At 45.8% G+C, this 23,848-nt stretch overlaps 1 protein-coding gene across 3 annotated transcripts in view; it reads left to right on the forward strand.

The window, feature by feature from the left end:
- LOC137427922 (myosin phosphatase Rho-interacting protein) overlaps positions 1–23,848 on the forward strand; it is a 136,005-nt gene that overhangs the window by 87,419 nt on the left and 24,738 nt on the right. For all 3 annotated transcript variants that reach the window (XM_068117749.2, XM_068117747.2, XM_068117750.2), the window contains exons 5-11: positions 14,702–14,786; positions 14,868–15,009; positions 15,175–15,328; positions 15,605–15,695; positions 16,251–16,376; positions 17,751–17,807; positions 17,969–18,037. In XM_068117749.2, coding sequence (XP_067973850.2) covers positions 14,702–14,786; positions 14,868–15,009; positions 15,175–15,328; positions 15,605–15,695; positions 16,251–16,376; positions 17,751–17,807; positions 17,969–18,037 — 724 coding nt within the window. The remainder of the gene's footprint in view (positions 1–14,701; positions 14,787–14,867; positions 15,010–15,174; positions 15,329–15,604; positions 15,696–16,250; positions 16,377–17,750; positions 17,808–17,968; positions 18,038–23,848) is intronic.

Raw genomic sequence — 23,848 nt, forward strand, 5'->3', positions numbered from 1 at the left:
GTCTGTCTGTCTGTCTGTGAGCAGGATATCTCAAAAAGTTATGGATGGTTTTGGACGAAACTTAGTGGACAGGTTGGGTATGTGACAAGGATGAATTGGTTAGATTTTGGTGAAGATCCAGATTCAGATACGATTATTTTTATTTTTTTTAATTGTCAGTCATCCTTCACCATTGAGAGATGGCCAAAAACAATCTATAGCACGATATTTCTGAATGTTGTGGACGGATTATGAGAAAACCTGGTGGATGAGTTGGTTAGGTGACAAGAACAAGCTGATTAGATTTTGGTTCAGGTCCGGCCTATCAGTGGGAAAATAAACGTAAGCTGTTCAGCCTGGCCGAGGTATATGCTTTACCGAGTGCCATTCTAGTTCCACAAATATTTCTCACGTAATTTATTGGTAAAATAGGTCTGCTTTTCTCTATCAAGAGCCTCAAACCTGTTACACACTAACTTTGCTGTTGGTATCATTTCTCTGCACTGTGACGTACTTGGACAAACGCATCAAATCGCGATGTACGATATTAAAAACTAGGGAAGAAAAACCATCTTTACCCCTTCTTTGTTTTCCTCTTTTGTTCAGTTGAGGGAAAGGTCCACTGCATAGGATTGCAATGGAATTTTCGTTCACTTTGAAAGAGATAAAAGGCCCAGAGGATAGATCTTTGGGTTATCCATATTGTTCCTGGCAGTGAGTATTTCCTTTGTTGCCCCCGAACAGTGCCACCTGGTGGATAAATGGCGCTTATGCTGTTATGCTAATATCTGGTGATCTGTGCTAAGTCTCTTTATAAGGGGTTTGTTCAACCACAGCTGTAAATTATAGGATGGATGTTTGTTATTATTTGCCCCGTTAAGGATGTTGGATCGTGCTGTGCATGACCGTTTATAGTCTCTGTTTATTTTTATACAAGATATAGGCTTGTGGAGGAGCAACATGACAGAGTGTAAAAAGACAACGCATTGCCAGTGGTGCAGTGCGGCTACATTTAGACACCATAAGCAAGGGAAGGAATGAACAGTAATAAAGGAGGGAGAGTGGAGGAAACATGGTAAATTTCAAGTAAGAGTGTTGGGTTTATGGGGGTGAGTAGGGGTAGAAGGTAGTAAGGAAAGACCGCAGGTATGTATGAGGGATGACGTAAAATGGTGATAGACCATTTGCTTGAAGCCATGAGGAAGAAGAGTGCAATTGAACTCTATGGACGGCATTTCCACAAATGGGAGTAAAGAGGAACCAAAGGAGTGGAGGTGTATGTAAAGCCTATATTTTGGGCGATTAATCAGGAGGGGATTACTGGAAGAACTCCTGGGTCCTGGATGACCGTGAGTGGGTTGGAGGGTGAAGGGCCCAGAAGGAGCTCGATCAAAGGAGGCGGCGGCAACAGAGGCCACCCACCTTTCTGCCATGTGAAAGCAATATAATTTGGTCTTTGGCCTCAACACGGGAGATGCTAATAATGTTCGGAGCTTTAAAATCTGCACAATCCTTGAGAAACGGATGTGATGTTGGGGCCCCAGCCCATAAAGGAGAGCAGTACTACATTGAGCTATGGACAATGGTCTTGTAGAATGTGAGTCATTTACTGATTTTTCTAGAAACAAGTTGGAATGACAGGGGATGCCAATTCTATGCCTGGATTTGGAGGCCAGTTTTACCATATGGTTGGACCGCGAGAGGGCATGGCTCGTGGTGACGCCCACAGTTCAAGAGACGTAACCTCTTCCAGTGGATGACAAAGGAATAGGTGGGTACGATTTGACAATCCTTCTGGAGCGAGTGATTGAGACTGAGATGTCCCAGGATCAAAGGCCATGTTCCTTACATCAGACAAATGTCGAATCATCACCAGAGCAGCAGAATGTGGCGCAGAATGTTCCAGATATCATTGGGATGGGGTTACTGCACGACACAATAGAGTCATCTGTAAAAAGGAAGAGAAGCCTTTCCATTGCATCGGAAAGGTAGTTTATGTATATGAGCAACTAGCCCGGGCCCAAGACATGCTTTGGGTTGCTGTAGCCACCACAGGGCGAGGAGACCCTCATTGATGTAACTACATTCCCGATAGCGGTATGCCATCCAATGCAAATTATTTTTATTTAAACGTCGTTATGTTGCCCTTTTTGTGTGATACGTATCGTGGTTAATGTATTGAGCTCTGTTTTTAATGTTTACACCGTGTACTGCAGCTTCAGGCAGGGCCGCTGTGGTCCTTGAGTAAGAAAGGAGTGTCGTGAACCATTCCTTCCAATTTGGAAGGCTGTACTTGGCTTTGGCTCCCAAAGGAATATCCTGGAAATGACCATTTAGGAAAGCATCCTGCTGTCGTCGTTGGAAGTTTCATGTTTTTTTTCCTGATTTCTTGAAAGCTGCTGCAAGAAAAGGTCAAGTTAAGAGCATAACCAAGAGAGGTGTCTGTGATGTTTGCTCAGAAACGGTACGGGAATGCACCGGCATTAGGGTGGGGCTCTCAACGTGCTCAAAATACCCCTCGAGCCCCCACCTTGTGTGCTGTGCCGGTGCAGATAACCTGGCACATTGTAAGGGCACGTCTTTCCTGTACGGATCTTACAAGTTGTTGATGACCTGTTTTCCAGTATCTGATGAAGATGTGCTTGTTTTTCCATCCACACCGATGATGTATGTTTTGATATATGTTTTTTAATGCCCATCGACAGCTCCAATCCGACGAAGGGTGTACTCGTTGGTTTGACAGTCACTAGAGGCAAAAGGGAAATGTGGGACTTCGTTTTTGGCGTGTCGTTTTGGTTTGCATGTCGATTCGGTATAATTGACTTGTGCCCTTGTCGTCTTACTGGTAACAGTACTGGGATGATTGTGACCCGTTGTTTAAAGCAGGTGTTAGCATTTTCATGTACAATGCCAGTATGATGCGTCGAGCTCGTACAGCGGGTCGAAGCCCACCTCGCTTGCGGGACACCACATCGTTGGTTGGAAGGGTGTCTTCCTAAGAACACCGAGTTGTCTTCCCAAGGCCAAACTGAATGGAGGTGATTGCTAATGAATGGTATGGTTGTTTCAGGAGTCGCTGAACGTCGGAGTGCCACTTCTTTCCCCCGCCTCCTTCCATATATGCATCTCATCGGGCCTTTCTCCTTAGTGTTTCACAAAATCAAGATTCTCTTTGGAAAAAAAATGTACTGTTCACTACAGATCACTCCTCTTTAACCCTTCATTGTTTTTCCTCCCTCCCCTTCTTTCCCACCGCACATACTTCTTTATTGAGTGCGACTGAATAACAAATGGAACCGAAGGCGGCTGCCCCCTCGACCCCGGCTTTCCTTTTGAACATGCAAATGGGCCGTGGCATTGAATTTCCCTCGGCCCGTTCGATCGGCTCGTTTTGGCTCGTGGCAGCTTTCCCAGGCGCTCTACGGCCTCCATCACTGATGCAGACGAGTTGTGTGGCACCAAGGCAAACAGACTTCAATACCGGATGGTTTCTTTTCTTGTCCTCCATTGGTCGTGCCCAATGTCTTTACACGTTCATATTATCGGTGTTTGCTCCTGATATCGGACTACCGGCAATTTTTGCCTTTCGATTAGTGGATGGCAATGAGAAACGAAAAAAATAGTGTTCTCTTTCTGAACAATGAGCCGATACAGAAGGGCGTAGGCTGGAGTAAACAATAGCAGGGAAGAGGATTGGGGTGTGGGAGTCAGGAGGTGGGGGTGCTGATGGGGGGGGGGGGGGGGGCAGGTGGGGGAGGGTGATCGGCATGGCGAATGACAAGCATACGTGGAATGAATGGCTTTCTGTGAATGAGTGCAAGTGTAGGAATGATTGTAAGTGGTGGTGATTCGTTGTTTGTACGCCCAGAGCAGGGTTACGACCTTTGTTGTATCCTCTTTTTAATTGGCATGGTGTTTGGTAAGCATTTTTGTGTTGCTGTTGATACGCCACGCTCACTACGTAAATCTTTGTTCCACGCTGGAGCTCTCGCTACATTTGTCCATTTGTTTGTATATCGTACTTGCTGTTTCATTTATCTTCATAACCGTCCTCTTCCTTTTCCAGGTAATTAGCATTGATTTACCAGTGACCGTGTAGAAAAAGATATCTAAACGCACATGAGATCAAGCAGACATCTTCACCTTTCGGTTTTCAAAATGGTGCATTTTTTTTTCATACACCACTTCCCCACCTCCATCCCCGTCCCCAATCCCTTGCTCTGTCCATAAAATTTTCCTTTCCTGACTTCCCATCCTCCCAACCTCCTTTCTCTTTTCTTTCTTCTCCACTACCTCCCACATTCCGTTTCCTTACCCTTCCACCCCACACAAATAATAATTCAGGTGCCGCCCCTCTCCTTTTAAGGAGTTAGCGCTGATTAAATAACCAATTTCAGCATTAGAGGGAAACTAAACTCATTTATCTAGTATTTTTTGTGTAAATAACCTGTCATGCCTTTGAGGACCCCTAATTGGCTGTTGTAATCTCACGGTTTTTTTGGGGTTTTTTTTAAACCAACAATGATCAAACGGATGAAAAATGAGGGATTATTACAAAGTGGGAGGAGGGTGTGGGGGGGGTGGGGGGGCCCATCGGGGGCGAGTTTTTATTTATTTATTTATTTATCTAGCCAGGTTATTTTGGAGAGTAGAAAGGTGTATTGTTCACGCTTTTGTCTTTAAATACCATTAATGCTCTCGACCATTTTGCGGACTGTTTATAAATCTCACTACCATAGTCTTGATGAAGCTTTTGTTTTTGCTGCAGGCTAAAAAGCCTATTTGTCTGCCCCAGCTGCTTTGTGTTGAACAGCCGTGGGAATGCAGAATGCAGCTATAACAACTGCACCCACATGCTGTCCTTCCCGGCACAGAAGCATCGCGAAAGCCATGCATTGCCTTTTATGAGCAGAATGGTGGGGCTTGCAAAAGGCATTGGATGGCTGGAGGTCCCACTGGGATAAGGCTGCAAGTAATGCGTTTGAGAGGCGAATATAGCTGTTCGGTCTAATTGCCTTTTCTTGGGCGAGCGGTTGAGGTGTGTGTGTGTGTGTGTGTGTGTGTGTGTGTGTGTGTGTGTGTGTGTGTGTGTGTGTGTGTGTGTGTGTGTGTGTGTGTGTGTACGTGTGTGTGTGTGTGTGTGTGTGTGTGTGTGTGTGTGTGTGTGTGTGCATGTACGTGTGTGTGTGCATGTACATGTGTGTGCGTGCGTGTGCGTGCACACACATATACGTGTGGGATGCTCATGGAAGAGCCAGAGCAAAATGGAAAGGGGGAAACACCAATAGCAGAGTGGAAGTGAAGATGAGATCAAGGGGAGGGTGACAGTGACATATGGGGGTGAACAACATCTACACAAGCTGAATGAAACACAGAAAGAAGACACAGAAAGAAACACAGAAACACAGAAAGAAACACAGAAAGAAGAAGTGAAGAAGAGATCAAGGGGAGGGTGACAATGACATATGGGGGTGAACAACATCTACACAAGCTGAATGAAACACAGAAAGAAGAGGAAGGGGGAGGTGAAGATGATACAGAAAGGATGAGCAAATTATACAGATGACCAAATTAACTGACAACTAACAAAATGATGGGAATGAATGAATGAATGAATGATCGTTTTAAGGCCATTTTCCCCGCTAGAGCAGGGGTTAGCCTTGCGGGCCCCATGTCAATCATGGTTCCCTGTTTGAGGCAATGTTTTTATGGCCGGATGCCCTTCCTGATGGGAGGGAGAGGGAAAATCACAATAACCTGGAAAAGAGGAGTTATTGGGAATGGGGGGTCATTTGGGGTAGAGGAAATCATGAGTATGGTTGGGGGATGACCTGAGGTAGTGGTGGTGAACAAGGAAAAATGGGACTGATCAGGATGGGGAAGTTGGTTCCACAGGCAAGAAAAAAGATGAACAAATGAGTGGAGGTGAGCAGTGAGCCTGGATTTTGGGAGTTTAATAAGAAGAGGGTACTGGCAGACCATTTGCACCCTGCTGAAACCTGAGAGGGAGAGAGCCAAGAGAGGACAGGGGGTGCAAGACCAAAAAGGAGGAAACATAATACAGAGAGATCACCAACCTGTCCACGATGTGAGAGAAACAGGGGAGAGCAGTACTCCATCGAATTGCCAATGAAGGCCTTGTAAGATGTCAAAAGGTCAGATTGGCAAAGGAAACACCTTGAACAACGGAGGATGCCCAGTTGGCGTTGGCTTTGCAGGCCATCTTGGAAATATGGTCTGCCCATGAAAGATCATGACTGATGGTGAGGCCCAAACGTTTGAGTGACTTTACCTCTTCAAGTGGTTTGTTTAGCAAGTAGATGGGAGGATTTTCCTGACGGTCCTTCCGTAGAGGCAGGGTGAGTGTGTGGGATTTGGCGGGGTTGAAGGACATATCCCAAGTGTTGTATCGGCTTCTGATTCTATCAAGGTTTGCAGAAAGGGAAGAGGCTGCTGCCTGCCAACCTGAAGAATGAAAGATGATAAGGCAGAGGACAGAATCGTCAGCAAAGAGATAAGCAGGGTTTTCCAGGGAATCAGAAAGATCATTGATCAAGATGAGGAACAAGACTGGGCCCAAGACACTGCCTTGGCCCACTCCAGCTTTGACGGGGAGGTGAAGGGATCATGTTAAGACCTACACGCTGAATATGGGAGTGGAGGAAGTCCGTGATCCATGAGAGGAGGTGGTCTTGGGATGCCATAAGCAGAGAGTTTGGAGATCAAGGTGGGGTGCCAGACTGTATGACATGTTCGAGGTATGTCCAGAGAAACGGCCCTGACCACACACCTGAGATTTTTGGGAGAGTTAAATCGACACGTCCAATGTAGGATGGCCGGGTCTGAAAATGAACTGTTTTTCTGAGATCGGGCCGTTGGAGAAAAAGAACGATTTGATGTCAACTGCAATGATAGATTCCATGACCGTGCTTATAATTGGAAGTAAGCGAGTAACCTGTACTTAAGAGGCTCCGTTTTTGCACCATGTTTGTGTTGGTTTCTATCTTACCAGTGCTCTGCCATCTGAGCTATCTGGGCGACAGATGGCAGAGCACTGGTACGGTTCATCAGAGGACCTGGGTTCGATTCCTGGTCTGGGCGTGTAATTTTCCCACATATATCAATTTAATATATCTGTGTATCTATCTGCAACAACAACAACATGCATTTTAAGGCCATTTTCCCTGCTAGAGCGGGGGTTAGCCTTGCGGTCCCCATGACAATCTTCTCCATCTTGCCCTATTTTCTGCATCTCTCCTTGTTAACCCCCTTGCCCGCATTTCTTCTTCCACCATCTTTAGCCAAGTCTTTCTCGGTCTTCCCCGTCCTCTACTTCCTTCTACATTCATTTCCATCACTCTTCTCAACCAGTCACTTTCATCCTTCCTCAACACATGACCAAACCATCTCAACCTGTTCCTCTTCACAGCATCAATCACAGGCTCTATTCCCATCATCTTTCACAATTCATCATTTTCTGTGTGTCTATCTATACCTGTATATTTATCTGTGTATCTATATGTCCATGTATCTGTGTATCTTTCGATGTGCATCTGTGTATTTCTCTGTACATCTGTGTATTTCTGTGTATCTGTGTATTTCTGTGTATTTGTGTATTTCTCATCTGTGTATTTCTGTGTATTTCTGTGTATTTTCTGTGTACACATCTGTGTATTTCTCTGTGGAGTATCTGTGTATCTTTCGATGTGCATCTGTGTATCAATCTATGTATTTGTGTATCTATCTATCTTTGTATCTGTGTATCTGTTATTTTTATTTTTTATGTTGAAGGCTCCAGGCACGGACTATATAGCCCTCATCGGCAGGCCTGAAATAAAAGAGAAGAAAAGTGTATGATGAAAAGTGTACGGTGTTTGTTTGTAAGAAAGAGAGATTGAAGCTAGCCTTGTGGCTATATTTTGAGTGAGACAGAAAGAAAGACCAGCCAGCCTGACATGGAGAGTGTAAGATGGTTCCGGGCACCACTTTAACGCTCCTAAGTCAGAATGGTAGTACTACCCTGGGCGGTTGCTGTCTAAAACCTAATACCTAAAATATAAAAAAGGTTGATCTATCTGTCTATGTATCTGTGTATCTCTATCTATATATCTATCTATTATCTATGTATATTGTATATGTGTTTGTATATTTATCTATGAATCCGTGGATCTATCTATGTGTATCTATCTATGTATGTTTATCTATTGATTGATGTGTCTGTGTATCTACCTATCTATATATGTGTATCTACCTGCCGATTGCCCCCTTCGGTGCCTGGTAATGACGTCACACAGTGCTTGGAGATGGAATATGTATCTTTGCCAAATTTAAAAGGAGCAGTGTACAAAAAGTCTAATTTAATGCATTTTAATGCCACCAAGCTATAAGGTATCAAAAGGTGAAAATTTTGAAAGTGGGTGCATTCCACTGCTCCAGAGTCCAATGGCGGTAAGCTTTACACCACTCCAGCCGACGCATGGCAATGCACATGGTGATCTTAGGCTTGTGTGCGGCTGCTCGGCCATGGAAACCCATTTCATGAAGCTCCCGGCAAACAGTTGTTGTGCTGACGTTGCTTCCAGAGGCAGTTTGAAACTCGGTAGTGACTGTTGCAACCGAGGACAGACGATTTTTACATGCTTCAGCACTTGGTGGTCCCGTTCTGTGAGCTTGTGTGGCCTACCACTTCGCGGCTGAGCTGTTGTTGCTCCGAGATGTTTCCACTTCACAATAACAGCACTTACAGTTTACTGGGGCAGCTCTAGCAGGGCAGAAATTTGACGAAATGACTTGTTGGAAAGGTGGCATCCTGTGACGGTGCCACATTGAAAGTCACTGAGCTCTTCAGTATGGCCCATTCTACTGCCAATGTTTCTCTGTGGAGATTGCATGGCTGTGTGCTTGATTATCATATACCTGTCAGCAACGGGTGTGGCTGAAACAGCCGAATCCACCAATTTGAATGGGTGTCCACATACTTTTGATCATCTCGTGTTTATATATATATATATTGTCTTTGATCTGCTTTCTGATCGCTCACATGCTTCCTTCTTTATGTAAGTGCGTTGTGACCACACGCACTTACACACACGTTTATTTAAGTGTGTGTAAGTGCGTTATGTAAGCGTTTATGTAAGTGGTGCCTGGAACCATCTTACACTCTCCATGTCAGGCTCGCTGGTCTTTTCCTAGCATGACCGACACTCATCGCGAACTTCTGCAGCTCCCTTTATTCACTGAGCTCCACTGCCGTCATTATCGTGTGAGGATCAACGCAGCTGGGAGCTATCACCAGCAACCATGGGAATGTGAATAAAATTTTAAAAAACCTCTTGTTGATCCTGAAGATGTAAGCTTTGAGAAAATGTCCACGTTTTTAATTCCTGAAACCTGCAGGGTGGGATGATGGGTACGAAAGGAATGCGTGAACTTTAGAGCTTGTATTGAAATGCAAGTTTATCTCCAGGTCTCTGTATGCCGTGATGTCATTTGGCATTTGAAAATCCTGCTCCTTCATTTTTGATCTTATACCAAAGCAGAGATGGATCTTATTTTGAGACTTGACCTCAAGAGAAGAAAATTCTTCTCGGATCAAAAGGATGACATTTGCTGCTTAATACGGGCCTAGCTATTTATTTCCTTGCTTCTAGCCTTGAACATGGTTTTTTATTTTTTTGTATACAAGATCGAGGCTCGTGAAAGAGCTAACATTCATCACACAAAAAGTCAAACCGACACATAAAACATAAAATAAGGGGAGCGGTAGACAAGATGGGGAGAGAGGGGGAAGGACACAAACACAACATTTGAGAGCAGGGACATTGAGAGAACTGTGGGAGGGATAGGGCTAGGGGGGAGGTGGGAGAGGTATAAAACATATGGACCCTGTGCAAGGACTTCCAGGAAAGAAGTTGGAATTTCAAAAAAGTGTATGGGGTGAATTAGCGGGGGTAGAAAAGATCAAGGTTTTGGATGGGGGAAGATAAGAGATGGTGGTGAACAGCTGTTTTAAAGACCTGGAGGGAGGAGTGGGATTGAAGGGAGTGGGGGAGTTTGTTCCAGAGGCGGGAGAAAAGGGGAATGAAAGAGTGAAGGTGAGCAGAGAACCTAGATTTCGGCAGTTTAACCATAAGAGGGTTGCAGGCAGATCTTGTGCGACCTGAGGGAATATCGGGGGGACAGAGCACAGAGAGAGCTGGGGGAGCAAGGCCGGAGAGGAGTCGGTAGAAGACAGAAAGACCACCAACCTGCCTGCGGTGAGTAAGTGAAAGGCCCTCGGAGATAGCTTCATCGCAGGAGATTCCAATGATTCTGAAAGCTTTGGTTTCAACAGCGTGAAGCCGAGCTCGGTGTGAGGCAGGAGCACCGGCCCAGAGGGGGGAACAGTATTCCATTGAGCTGCGGATGAAAGCCTTGTATGTGGTGAGGAGCTCAGGTGTGCCAAGGAAGGACTTCGCACGACGGAGGATACCCAGTCGGCGACTGGCTTTGGCGGCCAGCTTGGAAATGTGGTTTTCCCAAGAAAGATCATGGCAGATTGTGAGACCCAAAAGCTTGAGCGATAGCTCAAGCGATGTTTGATCCAACATATCGTATTCTACATGATGGAGATGTCTGCCATTGTTGAATTATTGGCACATTGTGCCGTTAATGAAAGCCTCTGAGCATCACTAAATGTGTTACCTTTCCCTTTTATCGCCCACGTCTGATTGTGTGCAAGATCACATCCAAAATCATGTCTGATGAGGGTTTCGTACACGGTTACCTCGTTCAGTTATCGCCGATATAACCCCGCGCAGCGAAGCGAAAAGCAGGGTGAAGCAATTGGCCGTGTCTGTGTCCATCTGTCTTATCGGTTTATGAGCAAGGAACAACTTATTTCAATTTAATGTTTTATTTTGAACACGAATCGAAATGGAACATGAATCGGAAAATGAACCTGTAGATTTACCCTAATGTGGCTCTGAATTTGTCCGGATTGCACATGCAAAGAGAGGAGTGATGTTTTTTTCACCTGTCTGTCTGGCATTAAAATAAAATTTCAAAAAATTCCAAACAGGAAACTTGCTGTTTTTAAGGACGTCATAACGAACACAAACACCAGGCACAAACTAATATAATGTGTTAGTCTGTTAGATTAGTGGGGGGTGTCATCGACATTGGGCACAACCCGAAATTAATTTATTTATATGCCTTTCACAATCTTTATTTTCATTTAATTAAAAAAAAAATCATTTATTTTTTGTATGCATAGTCGAGGCCCGTGGAAGAGCTAGAATTAGTACACTGAATGGATCAGGACACAACAGGACCAAAGGAACAGTTGAGAGAGAGAGAGAGAGAGAGAGAGAGGGAGGAAATACCAACAGCAGAGTTGAAGGCCAAGATATAGGGAGAATTGGGACAAACTGAGATGAGTTTCTCTCATCTCCTCTTCCTGTTCAGGCTGGAGTTCCCCAAGGTAGTGTTCTGGGCCCTGTGCTTTTTCTGGTCTTCATCAATGATCTCTCTGACTCTCTTGAAAATCCTCTCTATCTCCTTGCTGACGACTCTACTCTCTGTCGCGCCATTCCTCATCCCTCAGATCGGCAGTCTGCAGCCTCCTCACTCTCTGCAGACCTGGACAAAATCACAGACTGGGCAAACAAGTGGAACATGTCTTTCAATCCTGACAAATCTCACACTCTTACAATGTCTCTCCGAAAGGACCGACTGGACAACCCTCCCATCTACTTTCTCAACAATCCTCTCCAAGAAGTTCTGTCGCTCAAGCTTTTGGGTCTCACTATCTGCCATGATCTTTCTTGGGAAAACCACATTTCCAAGCTGGCCTCCAAAGCCAGTCGCCGACTGGGCATCCTCCGTCGTGCGAAGTCCTTCCTTGGCACACCTGAGCTCCTCACCACATACAAGGCTTTCATCCGCAGCTCAATGGAATACTGTTCCCCCCTCTGGGCTGGTGCTCCTGCCTCACACCTTGCTCGGCTTCACGCTGTTGAGGCCAAAGCTTTCAGAATCATTGGAATCTCTTGCGATGTAGTCAACACCGAGGGCCTTTCACTCACTCACCGCAGGCAGGTTGGTGGTCTTTCTGTCTTCTACCTACTCCTCTCCGGCCTTGCTCCCCCAGCTCTCTCTGTGCTCTGTCCCCCCAATATTCCTTCAGGTCGCACAAGATCTGCCTGCAACCCTCTTATGGTTAAACTGCCAAAGTCTAGGCTCTCTGCTCACCTTCACTCTTTCATTCCCCTTTTCTCCCGCCTCTGGAACAAACTCCCCCACTCCCTTCAATCCCACTCCTCCCTCCAGGTCTCTAAAACAGCTGTTCACCACCATCTCTTATCTTCCCCCATCGAAAACCTTGATCTTTTCTACCCCTGGTAATTCACCCCAGAGTCCTTGCAGTGTTCATATGTTTTATTCCTCTCCCACCTCCCCCCAAGTCCTCCCGATGTCCCTGCTCTCAAATGTTGTGTTTGTGTCCTTCCCCCTCTTCCCCCTCTCTTTTGTGTCCTTCCCCCTCTCTCCCCATCTTGTCTGCCGCTCCCCTTGTTTTTTGTGTTTTGTGTGTCGGTTTGTCTTTTTGTGTGATTAATGTTAGCTCTTTCACGAGCCTCGATCTTGTATACAAAAAAAAAAAAAATGGTTGAAAAGAATATGGAAGTTGGTTCCACAGGTGGGAAGAAAGAGAGCAGGTTTCTGTGGAAGAATTCCCAGGCGCAGTTAACATCTGACAGTAGATATAGGAGACCAGTCCCGAAGTGAGATGGCTGCTTGCAGTCCCTGCCAATCCGCCCAAGTGAATTGCCAGACCTGCCGGCGTTGAGGCAGCTCTCTGAGAATAGCCAGAGATATGTTGACTCTCACAAGCACGTGATCAGATGAACCAATTGGAGCAGAGGAAGTGCAAGACAGTTGTTGGAATGTTGGTCATCACCAAGTACAGAAGGGAGGATTTGCCATTGGGAGAAATCTGAGTTTGAACATTTTCATATTGAATCAGTCCAATGGAGTCACGGAAGTCCTTTGCTGAAGTGCCATGGCTTGTGAGAGAGCTGGGAAATGCTTTCAAGAACCTGTATTTTTCAGTACTTGGGCATGTTGTATCAGGTGGTGTATAAGGGTGATATACAAGACTGTTTCAATAGCGCTAAAGTTGCAGATTTTTTTGATTTTTTTTTACGATCTCTAAAATCATTATTTTATTTAAATTGAAGTATAAACTTGAACACTGTGTGGGGTATCGTGTTCTCTCAACTCTAGTTATGTAGGCAATTGGTGCCATCTACATATTGCACACAAATTAATGGCAGAACAACCTCCCACCTATGCCCCAAAGATCCATCTCACATTTCATTGTCCCCACGCTTTTTGAAAAAAACCGGGAAGATATTGTAATCGGCTCCGTCTGTCTTTCCATCAATCTTGGTAGTTCACCTAAGCTGGTAGTTATGATCACCACATTGCAAGAAGGAGCAAGAGCAGTATCATGGGTGGCCCTGCTCCCTGGGTTGGGGTCAAAAGGTCAAATACCAAAAAATGCAATTGTGGGAACATTTTAAAACATTTTAAATGAAACTTTGTGTATGCAATCACAAATATGTAACGATTTTTTGGGATTTGACCATCTGTTCAGGGGGGGGGGGGGAGGGGGGGGTTGGAGTGAGGGGAGGGGAGTCGGGACTTTGGGTGACAGTGGGTCAAAATGGCGAAAAAAGTTTTACTCGATATTGAATATTGTGTCAATCCCAGCGGAACCTTTTGCCATCTTTCTACTTTGCTTTAGGTGGGAAGTGTGTGGGTTTGCGATGGTGTGCCATCAACTTCGCTCTAGTTTCCCTTTATCTCTTCTCACTGAAGAATGAAAATGAATGAATGATCGTTTCAAGGCCATTTTTCCCCGCTAGAGCGGGGGTTAGCCTTGCGGGCCCCCCTGTTTGAGGCAATGTTTTTATGGCCGGATGCCCTTCCTGACGCCAACCCTTGGTCACGCTCTTCGATGCGCAGGGATACCGTGTACCTATTATAAATCGGGGTACACCGTGATCACACACCGTGATCATTCATCGCAGCAAGCTGGTACTCAATTTGCCGACCTCGGAAGGATGACAGGCTGAGTCAACCCCCCTGGTGTTAATTCAGCGATCGACCGGGATTCGAACCCAGGATCCTAGGATCCCAAGCCGGCACCCTAGCCGCTAAGCCAACACCAGGGGCAGGGATCAATTCTCAGTCTCTCTCCCTCTCTTTGTTTTCTCGATTTGTATTTAATTTCCTACATTTTCAACCCCTCCCAAATCTTCTCTTCTTATTTACTTCCTCCGGCCACTAATCATCCTTCTTATTAAATTGTCCCGCCTTCCCAGCTTGTTACCACCCCCACATTTAGCCTTCATTCCTGCAGACCCTTGAGGCTTGATGGTTTCAGCAGCGAGCCTCAAATATGAAAGCAGTAAATGGATGGTTTTCCATTTCGTGCAGATTAATCCTTGTGGGTTTGAAAGATTGTGATGGCATTGGCTGCATCATGGGAACCCTGTGCTATCTTTTAACTCAAATGCACCTTTTGAAACACGGCCCCATTTTTTTTTGTTAAGTGTGCCTCGGTCGTCATTGGAGTATGCTTTGCTTTACAATATGTTACAGATATTACTGATGATGATGTAAAGATGTAAAGCTGTCGCGCCTTCACTGACATTCTTTGCACCCTAAAACCTTGCAGGTGGTATGAGGTTCTCACGCCGTACCCTCGAGCCAACAAACAGAATCAGAAGAAGAAGAGGAAGGTGGAACCTCCGACGCAGCTCGTAAGTTTGACAAGTGTGTGCGGGTCTCAACGTGACGTGCATGTGTGCTTGAGAATGGTCGTCCTTTTTATCACCGTGTAGGAACCTGGGCCCGCCAAGGTGGTGGTTACAGCAGCATCTCTGCCCAGCGGAGAGAAACCTGCAGAGACCCGTGCACCTTACTGGCAGGACGATGCAAGAGGCCGGACTCCGAGGTCCCCTGTCCCGGGCGGCCCTCACAATGGTGGGTGATTTGCCGATGGTACGTTTTAAAGGCGATTGTGGAAAGTTTTGTTTTGTGTTACCTCTAACCCTCCCCTCCCCTGTCCCCTCTACTCCACGGTTCATCTTTGGTCCCTTCATTTATCACTCCGGTTCCTGACTGCTCTTGTAACGCGTGGCTTGCCAGATGCCCCAACGCCAGAGCATAGCTCTGTAAATGGCAGCGAAGTGGAGGGGAAGCCAAAGAATGGCTACTGCTTTGGAGACACGGGGCGAGGGGAGAGCTTATCGGGCCTGTCGTCTCCTCCACCAAGCAGCCATGGACGATTTGCCGAACAAAGGTGCTGTTGCTGGAACTAATTTGTTGCCGGCTTGCACCAAAGATAAAGATTTTAAAACATACCGTACCCAAAATACTGGCACAGTCCTTGAGGCCTTTGTGTGACCACAGAGTGCCCTTCATTAGAGTGCCAATAGAATGGCTTATTGTTGGGAAATGCTTCAGTTTAATTAATAGGACGCGTGTGAAAGACGAAGCACCTTGATGGGCCTCAGGATCATGGAGCTTGTTTGTTTCGGAACTTTTTAGTGAGGCTTACTTTCTTTACCTCTTCCAGGTCAAGGATCAACGAAACAGCAACAAGTATGGAGGCTGACATGGCGGAACGACAGGGCCGGAGCGAGAGACGCAGACAGATTGACCATGAGGTTAGCCATTGGATGCACCCGCACGTAGAAACCGCTCGTGTGACCGGGCCACAATATCACGTGCATACACGCTCATGCCTTTGCTGCTCGAAGGGTCCACCTCGACCTATGGAAGTGTAGATCAGGTTAACTCAAGTTAGTCTCAAGTTAGTTAGTGAATGTTGGCGGATATATTGACCAACAACAACAACAACATGCATTTTAAGGCCATTTTCCCTGCTAGAGCGGGGGTTAGCCTTGCGGTCCCCATGACAATCTTATCCATTTTGCCCTATTTTCTGCATCTCTCCTTGTTAACCCCCTTGCCCGCATTTCTTCTTCCACCATCTTTAGCCAAGTCTTTCTCGGTCTTCCCCGTCTTCTACTTCCTTCTACATTCATTTCCATCACTCTTCTCAACCAGTCACTTTCATCCTTCCTCAACACATGACCAAACCATCTCAACCTGTTCCTCTTCACAGCATCAATCACAGGCTCTATTCCCATCATCTTTCGCAATTCATCATGGCGGATATATTGACCACCGCATGCTATTTCTTTCCTTTTCTCGCGCAGGGAATTACCACATATTCCACCATGGCTTGTGCCGACGTCGCCACAGCAGCAGCAGCGGCATCAGCAGCACCTCTCCTACGCCGTGCCAAATCTTTGGATCGACGGACAACGGAGTCACTCATGACAGTAGGGGTCACAGAGCCCTCTTCCTTGCTGTGCCGATGTACCCACCGTGTGTATAACTGGCTCTTCATTGCAGAAGGGGTGGTGTCGCGGAGTTCACGCCGTTTCAAAATGTTAAAATGTCTCAAGGACACGATTGACACTCCACGTACTGTTTTTATCATTCGGTGAACTCGATAGGTCTACGGTGGGTTCGGCTTGATGGAATTCTAAGTTGGTTGTAATAAGTTGTGAACATGACCGAGCTAATGTTAAATGCACTTGATATGCTCTTGTGAGAAAATTGTTCTAAAGTTATCCAAGATAATTCCGTACTGCTATTAGTCAGAGCAACGACATAATTACTTGCACAGAGTAGGATGAGGGAGAATTTAGGGGATGGAATAAAAATAAAAAGGAGGCTGTGGGAAGGGGAAAAAATGCTGAGGGAGGGGATGGCAGATCTGAGAGGAAATTATGACTACAGAGGAGTGAATAAATGGAGGGGTGGGCTGACAGGGTGGCCTAGAGGTACGGACACTCGCCTCTAGGCTGTCTGGCCTGGGCTCGAATCCTGACCCAGCCATAAACTGTGTCATCCCAATGTTTCACAGGCCGGCAGGGTGATTCATCAAGGTGTGTGTGCCGTCCCTCGGATGTACGTTAAAATATAGGCGTCCCATCTGCCAGAATTCGTTGATGGATGTTAAAGATCCCATGGTGTCCTTCGTGAAGATTACGTGAGCCATCGTCGGCACCTTGAACAAATTACAAATCATGCTCTAACCAGCAGAGAGCATTGCCTCAGTGGGCAGCCCGGCCTCAGCCAACGATGCTACACCGCAACCGTGTGCTGTCTATGAATGAAGAAGAAGAATGGATGTCTGGACTTTATGGGGAAAAGGGGTGGGGGATGTAAAGAGGTGGGTTATGGTTAAAATCCTGCCTTTTGCCTATGGAATATGCAGATGGATTTTAACAAAAGCTCTTTTCCAAAAATGGAACCATCATGGAATTTTAGGTGAAAAATAATAATAATTTGAGTTCCTTCAGGAGGAAGTTCCATGCAGGAGGAGGTCATGAGGCCCTTTGATGCCTGTGCTATGATTGCCAACCTATGATTGAGCCCGTGCTCTATTGTTTTTAAATGCTGAGCATCAAGCAAGGAAGCAGCACGTACCATATTTAGAGCCTTCGCTACGATTCGGCCTGGGGTTCGAACCGCCGACCTCCCAGACTCAGAGCGGACGGTCTAAAATTTGCACCACCCAGTGTAGGTTTTTAAAAGACTTGGGGGAACAAACTTCTGATCATCTAAAGGTTCAGCCTAAGATGCATATTAATTTGTTTCTGTCATTAATAACAATCGCTTTCTTCTTTTCCCTCATTCACCCGCAGCCTGATCTTCTGAACTTCAAGAAAGGATGGATGGTAAAACTGGATGCAGATGAACAGGTAGGTGGATTCACATTTCTACTGTTCATTGTTCTTTAACTCAACATATACATGTTTGCCGATTCTTTGCCTTTCTTAAACGATTTCTCCGTCATCTCATCGCCTTTCTCATTTTCCCACAATTTCCACCTTCTCGCCCCTCACTCTTCCCTTCCCTCCAGTGGAAGAAGCACTGGTTCGTTCTTACAGACCACAGTTTGCGCTATTACAAGGACTCGATTGCCGAGGAGGTGAGGCTGGAAAGCAAACCGTTTTTAAACAAAATCAAGGCCCCCATTCCATAAGCCATGACACCACATCACTTTGTCTTCTTAAACGTAAAATAATTTCCCCAAAATCCTTTAATGCGGAATCATTTAACTTCTCTGAGAACATGGACCCTGCAATAACATCAACATTGAAATATAGGGAGATCGGTGTACGAGGTACTCTCTGTGTCGTACCGAATGGTGTGTGCCGATTTGTTCCACCCTTGGATTTTTAAAAATAGACTTAAGATGGTCATTTTGGATAACAGCATTCTGAGGATGCAATGTCTGAAAAGTCTAGAAAGGAAGGAAATAAAATGGAAAACCAAATACTACATTGGAATCATCAGAAGGAACCCGAATAAGCAAAGAGCAAAGATGGAGTCATCAGGAGGAACCTGAATAGGATTCGGGTTTCAGCCGCTACTCCACACATCAAACCCATCCAGGCACAGACAAGTGAGCCTTCCAGAAAAATCTCTGCAAGAATTCACTTCTCCTTGGACAGTTGGATGAAGAAAGAGAGAAAGAAAGAACAAGCAAGAATTAGAATGAATAAGGAGAAATGTGAAAAAGTAGAAAGAAATGTGAAAGAAACTAAGATCCCTAACTTCTAGCCCTAGCTCCTTCCCTTAACTCCTATCCCTAACTCCTAGCCCTAACGCCTAGCCCCAACTCCTAGTTCCTAGCCGTAACGCCTAGCCCCAACTCCTAGCTCCTAGCCATAACACCTAGCCCCAACTCCTAGCTCCTAGCCATAATGCCTAGCCCCAACTCCTAGCTCCTAGCCATAATGCCTAGCCCCAACTCCTAGCCATATCGCCTAGCCCCAACTCCTAGCTCCTAGCCATAACGCCTAGCCCCAACTCCTAGCTCCTAGCCATAACGCCTAGCTCCAAGCCATAACGCCTAGCCCCAACTCCTAGCTCCTAGCCCCAACTCCTAGCTATAACGCCTAGCCCCAACTCCTAGCTCCTAGCCATAATGCCTAGCCCCCAACTCCTAGCTCCTAGCATAACGCCTAGCCCCAACTCCTAGCTCCTAGCCATAACGCCTAGCCCCAACTCCTAGCCATAACGCCTAGCCCCAACTCCTAGCTCCTAGCCATAACGCCTAGCCCCAACTCCTAGCTCCTAGCCATAACGCCGAGCCCCAACTCCTAGCTCCTAGCCATAACGCCTAGCCCCAACTCCTAGCTCCTAGCCATAACGCCTAGCCCCAACTCCTAGCTCCTAGCCATAACGCCTAGCCCCAACTCCTAGCTCCTAGCCATAACGCCTAGCCCCAACTCCTAGCCCTAACACCTAGCCCTAAGGCCTAGCCCCAACTCCTAGCTCCTAGCCCTAACTAGGCATGGAATGGGAGCCATCGTACTCTATGTAATTAGGCTTGTGGGTGAGTGTGCTTGTTTGTTTGACTTGTATGCACTCCGAAACCACTGGACGGAATGAGTTGAAATTTGGTGGTTGGATTCGGGTTGTGCCCTGGAGGGTTTTAGGAGTTAAAAAAAAGTCGTAGGAGTTTGTGAGGCGGGTGGATGGGATGGCAAAATTCTGGATGTGAATATGTATCGTGTAGCGCTGCTCCTGGTGGAAGAGGGTATTACAAGTTCCAGCGGGTTAGTGTTGTGGTATCTCTATGAAAACCGTATAGAATTGAAAAATACTTGGCCCATTTACGTACTTGCTCTGTATTTCATACACTCCTAAACCGCCGGATGAAATAAGTCGAAAGGTGCTGGTTGCACCATGAGTGTGCATGGGTACATTCTAATAAGTTGGGATGGCCACCTCCAACTTACAGGTGTTTACTTTTATGTTAACCCTATTCAGGTTGGGGGGGGAGGGAGAGGGGGTAGATGGTGGTCAAAATGATCCCCTTGTAGAAATTTTGCGATTTCACCATAACCCCCTTGAATTCTCAAATACAGTAAGACTCCGACATTCACGGGGGATACGTTCCTGTAAAATTCCACGAATATCAGGGCATTGTTTAAATGGGAAAAAGGGGAATAGGTTCACGGAGGTTCATGATTCATGAGGGAGGATTTTAAAAGCTTAAGAACATGAATGCACATCATTACAGTTTCATTAAAAATGCTTACAAATAAAAACACTGTAAACCATTCCAAAAGGTTATCTTTTAGTGTGGATGGAAAAGATATCTGAGGCATTCGTAATCCGAGTCGATCCTTTATTCTCACCATGACCAACCAAACCCCACGCATCACTTCTGATTGCACCCTGCCCCAGAAAACCTTTGATCAACCCGAGCCTTGATCTACTTTAATCTATATACCCCCAGAGAGGATACCTTTTGGAATGGTTTGCAGTATTTTTATTTGTAAGCATTTTTATGCCTCCATCGACGAAGTCGTCGGAGGCATTATGTTTTCAGGTTGTCTGTCCGTCCGTCTGTCCATTGGTGATGAACTGATTCCTGGTGATGAACTGTTGATGACTGGTGATGAACTGATTCCTGGTGATGAACTGTTGATGACTGGTGATGAACTGATTGGGGATTAAGATGAACTGATTAGGTTTTGGGGTCAAAGGTCAGAGGTCATGTTAGGTAAAAATCCTGTTTCCACGATAACTTGTGAACCAGTGATGGGATTCTGACCAAATTTGGTACACTTATGTAGAATGATGTCAAGATGAACTGATTAGAATTTGGGGTCAAAGTCGGAAATAGGTCTATAACTTGAGAACGGCTGAAGTTATCTAATTCAAACTTGGTGCAGGTATGTATAATGATGTAAAGTTTAACTGAGTAGATTTTGGGGTCAAAGGTCAGATGTCATGTCAGGTAAAATATGATGACTTGAAAACAGCTGAATGGTTTTAAAGGAAACTTGGTACAAGTGGGCGATTAATGATGTAATAATGTGGGCGGACGCATATCGGGTGACGTCGAAGAGTGCCGCTCTAGTTAAAGGTTTGCGATCGTCTCTGTGAGCCAGGCATTTTCCTTAAACAGAAAATACAAACGATGCTGGTGGTCCGTGGGTGGGTGTGGGTGGTTTATGCCCGCAAGAACCGTGAATACGCGAAACACAGGGACACAAATGTAGAAAAAAGCAGGTCACATTTTATGTAGAAAGAAGCAGGTCACATTTTATGAACCGTGAATACACGGGGTCCGCGTCGAGGGTATGTCGAGTACACGAATGTCGGGGTTTTTACGGTGCTGTTTCATGACTTCTTTTTCTTTGAAGTATTGTGCATTTTTCGATACCAAATATAAACAAAAAAAATGTAGTAAAACTACCTCACCATAAGTAAACCTCTATCACTTAGCATTGGTGCAATAAAAAAGACAATGCTAATAACTTCTTGACATGACATCCTATGTATGTGTTTCATTTCATGTTAATGGCATACCCAGGGAGTGGACCTGAGGCGCCACGTGCCAGGGATTGCACTAGGGGGAACCCAGAGAGGGCTTCCCCAGAATAATTAGATAATTAAAAGATAATTTATCAACATGTTGTCGCTAACTTAATGATATAGGCATATTGTTGAGAAGTTTGTCTATCTACACACCAAATTTTGTGCCAATTAGACATTCCATCTCTGAGATCTTGGGATGGGATTGGGGAGGTGAGGAAAGCCAAACTGCCGAAAAACTTCGGAAAAGCCCAGCTGGAATCTTCTATAAATGCATGAGGTGTGTGTGTGTGTGTGTGTGTGTGTGTGTGTGTGTGTGTGTGTGTGTGTGTGTGTGTGTGTGTGTGTGTGTGTGTGTGTGTGTACGTGTGCACGAACGTGTGTGCTCTCGTTTTTGTGGAGTTCTACTGGAGCTTTCTGATCTGGAATGTGATACACCGAAATCATCATGACCTCTTGAGTTGATTAAGCTAATTAACTACAAATAATCCAGAAGAATTCCCATGTTTTAAACGTACACCATGTTAAGATGTATATAACAGCTTAATACATCCTTCCACGGTATGGCATTCCACTTGGAAAATAAATAACAAGAAGAATGATAACATTGCAACAAAGCATATATTAATTAATACTAATAATATTGTTACGGACGCGGTTTGGATGTTATTTTTGACCGAGCGGTTGGTATGACCGCGACCGAACAGTTATTCCCCGACTAGACCCTGATTCCACCCAGACGTTGACCAAATCGCGCTATGCTAAATCAATGATGGAAAGGACACAACGCCTGGGATAGATGAAACGACGCAAGGGGTACAGTTCTCAAGACCTCCGGAGGAGGGTATAATTACAGTGGTGGAGAAAAGGGGGTAGATTACACGGTAGTGAGGTAAAGACACAGAAGAGATAGGCACTTAATTACAGTCTTATCTTATCCCAGACAGACCACAGACAAACGGAACAAGGCTGACTTACACAGGGATTGATGGCAGGAAGGGACAGGTAGTCGATAGCACAAGGTGCACCTTGGCTCGGGGACAGGATAAAGCACGGTCCAGTCCAGAAGATGCGGGGAGGCCTCACAGCGCTCGGAGGGTACGTCTTGCTTGCTCCAAGCTCAGCGCGCATCTGACGTCACCTCCCTCTTCCTGCGCATGCTCAGCGGGGAGTGACACGCCCTCGGCTGGTTGGCTCCGCCCCCCTGGGGCCGGTCCGCCGCTTCCATTGGGTGCGGGGGTTACCGGGCTCCGCCCTTGACGAGGAGCTGACAGGGAGCCCCTATTTGGTAACCCCGTCGAGCACATGTTCGATGGCGGCTCGTTGGGAAGGCCTCATGCCCTCCCAACACCCCCTACCAACCAAGCCGGAGTGAGGACGCGCACTCCCTGTGCACGCCGCCGCCGTTGCTGTTGTTGTTGTTGTTGTTGCTGAACCGTGAGGAAGAGCTGCGGGGAGGTATTGGGAGGTCCTAAACTTCCTAACGGTGCCATACAATCACATTCTGGTGCAACGAAGGGTCAGAATTAATGGAAACGAGTCCTTAACTGACATAGACTAAGAATAACTAGCAAGATGTCCTATAGTTGTCTTACATGAGATGCGGTGAACCTGGGCACGACATTTAATGGGGGAAATAGGGGGAGGTCGGGTCTACAGAGTGTTGTTTACAGAAAATGGGACTAGGGAATGGGGGATTGGGGATAGTTGGGAAGTATTGAGGAAACAGGGGAATATTTACAAGCGGATATGGATGGATGCAAATCCCATATCCGCAACAATATTAACAACAACAATAATAATAGGAGTATAATTTGGCAATAATAATGACAAATGTATACACCCAACCTGGCCCAAGCACATCTTGGCTTGGTGAAAGGTAAACTAATGCTCTAGCAGTAAAGCAGGTAGGTATGCTATAAGGACGTGAAGACCAATTAAAATTTGGTCCAATGGATCAACGGGCGCACTAATCAGGATTAAGAAAGGAATTTTTTTTTTTTTTTTTTTTTTTTTTTTTTTTTTGTATACAATATCGAGGCTCGTGAAAGAGCGAACATTAATCACACAGAAAGACAAACCGACACATAAAACATATAACATAGGGAGCGGTAGACAAGATGGGGAGAGAGGGGGAAGGACACAAACACAACATTTGAGAGCAGGGACCGAGAGACATGGAGACATTTGGGGGGGGGGCGTGGGAAGGGGGCAGTGGGAGAGGTATAAAACATATGGACACTGCCAGGACTTCCAGGAAAGAAGTTGGAATTTCAAACAAGGTGGATCTGGGGTGAATTAGCGGGGGTAGAAAAGATCAAGGTTTTGGATGGGGGAAGATAAGAGATGGTGGTGAACAGCTGTTTTAAAGACCTGGAGGGAGGAGTGGGATTGAAGGGAGTGA

The sequence above is a fragment of the Myxine glutinosa genome, chromosome 5 (genome assembly GCF_964187855.1).
Source record: "Myxine glutinosa chromosome 5, kmMyxGlut1.1, whole genome shotgun sequence".
NCBI lineage: Eukaryota > Metazoa > Chordata > Myxini > Myxiniformes > Myxinidae > Myxine > Myxine glutinosa.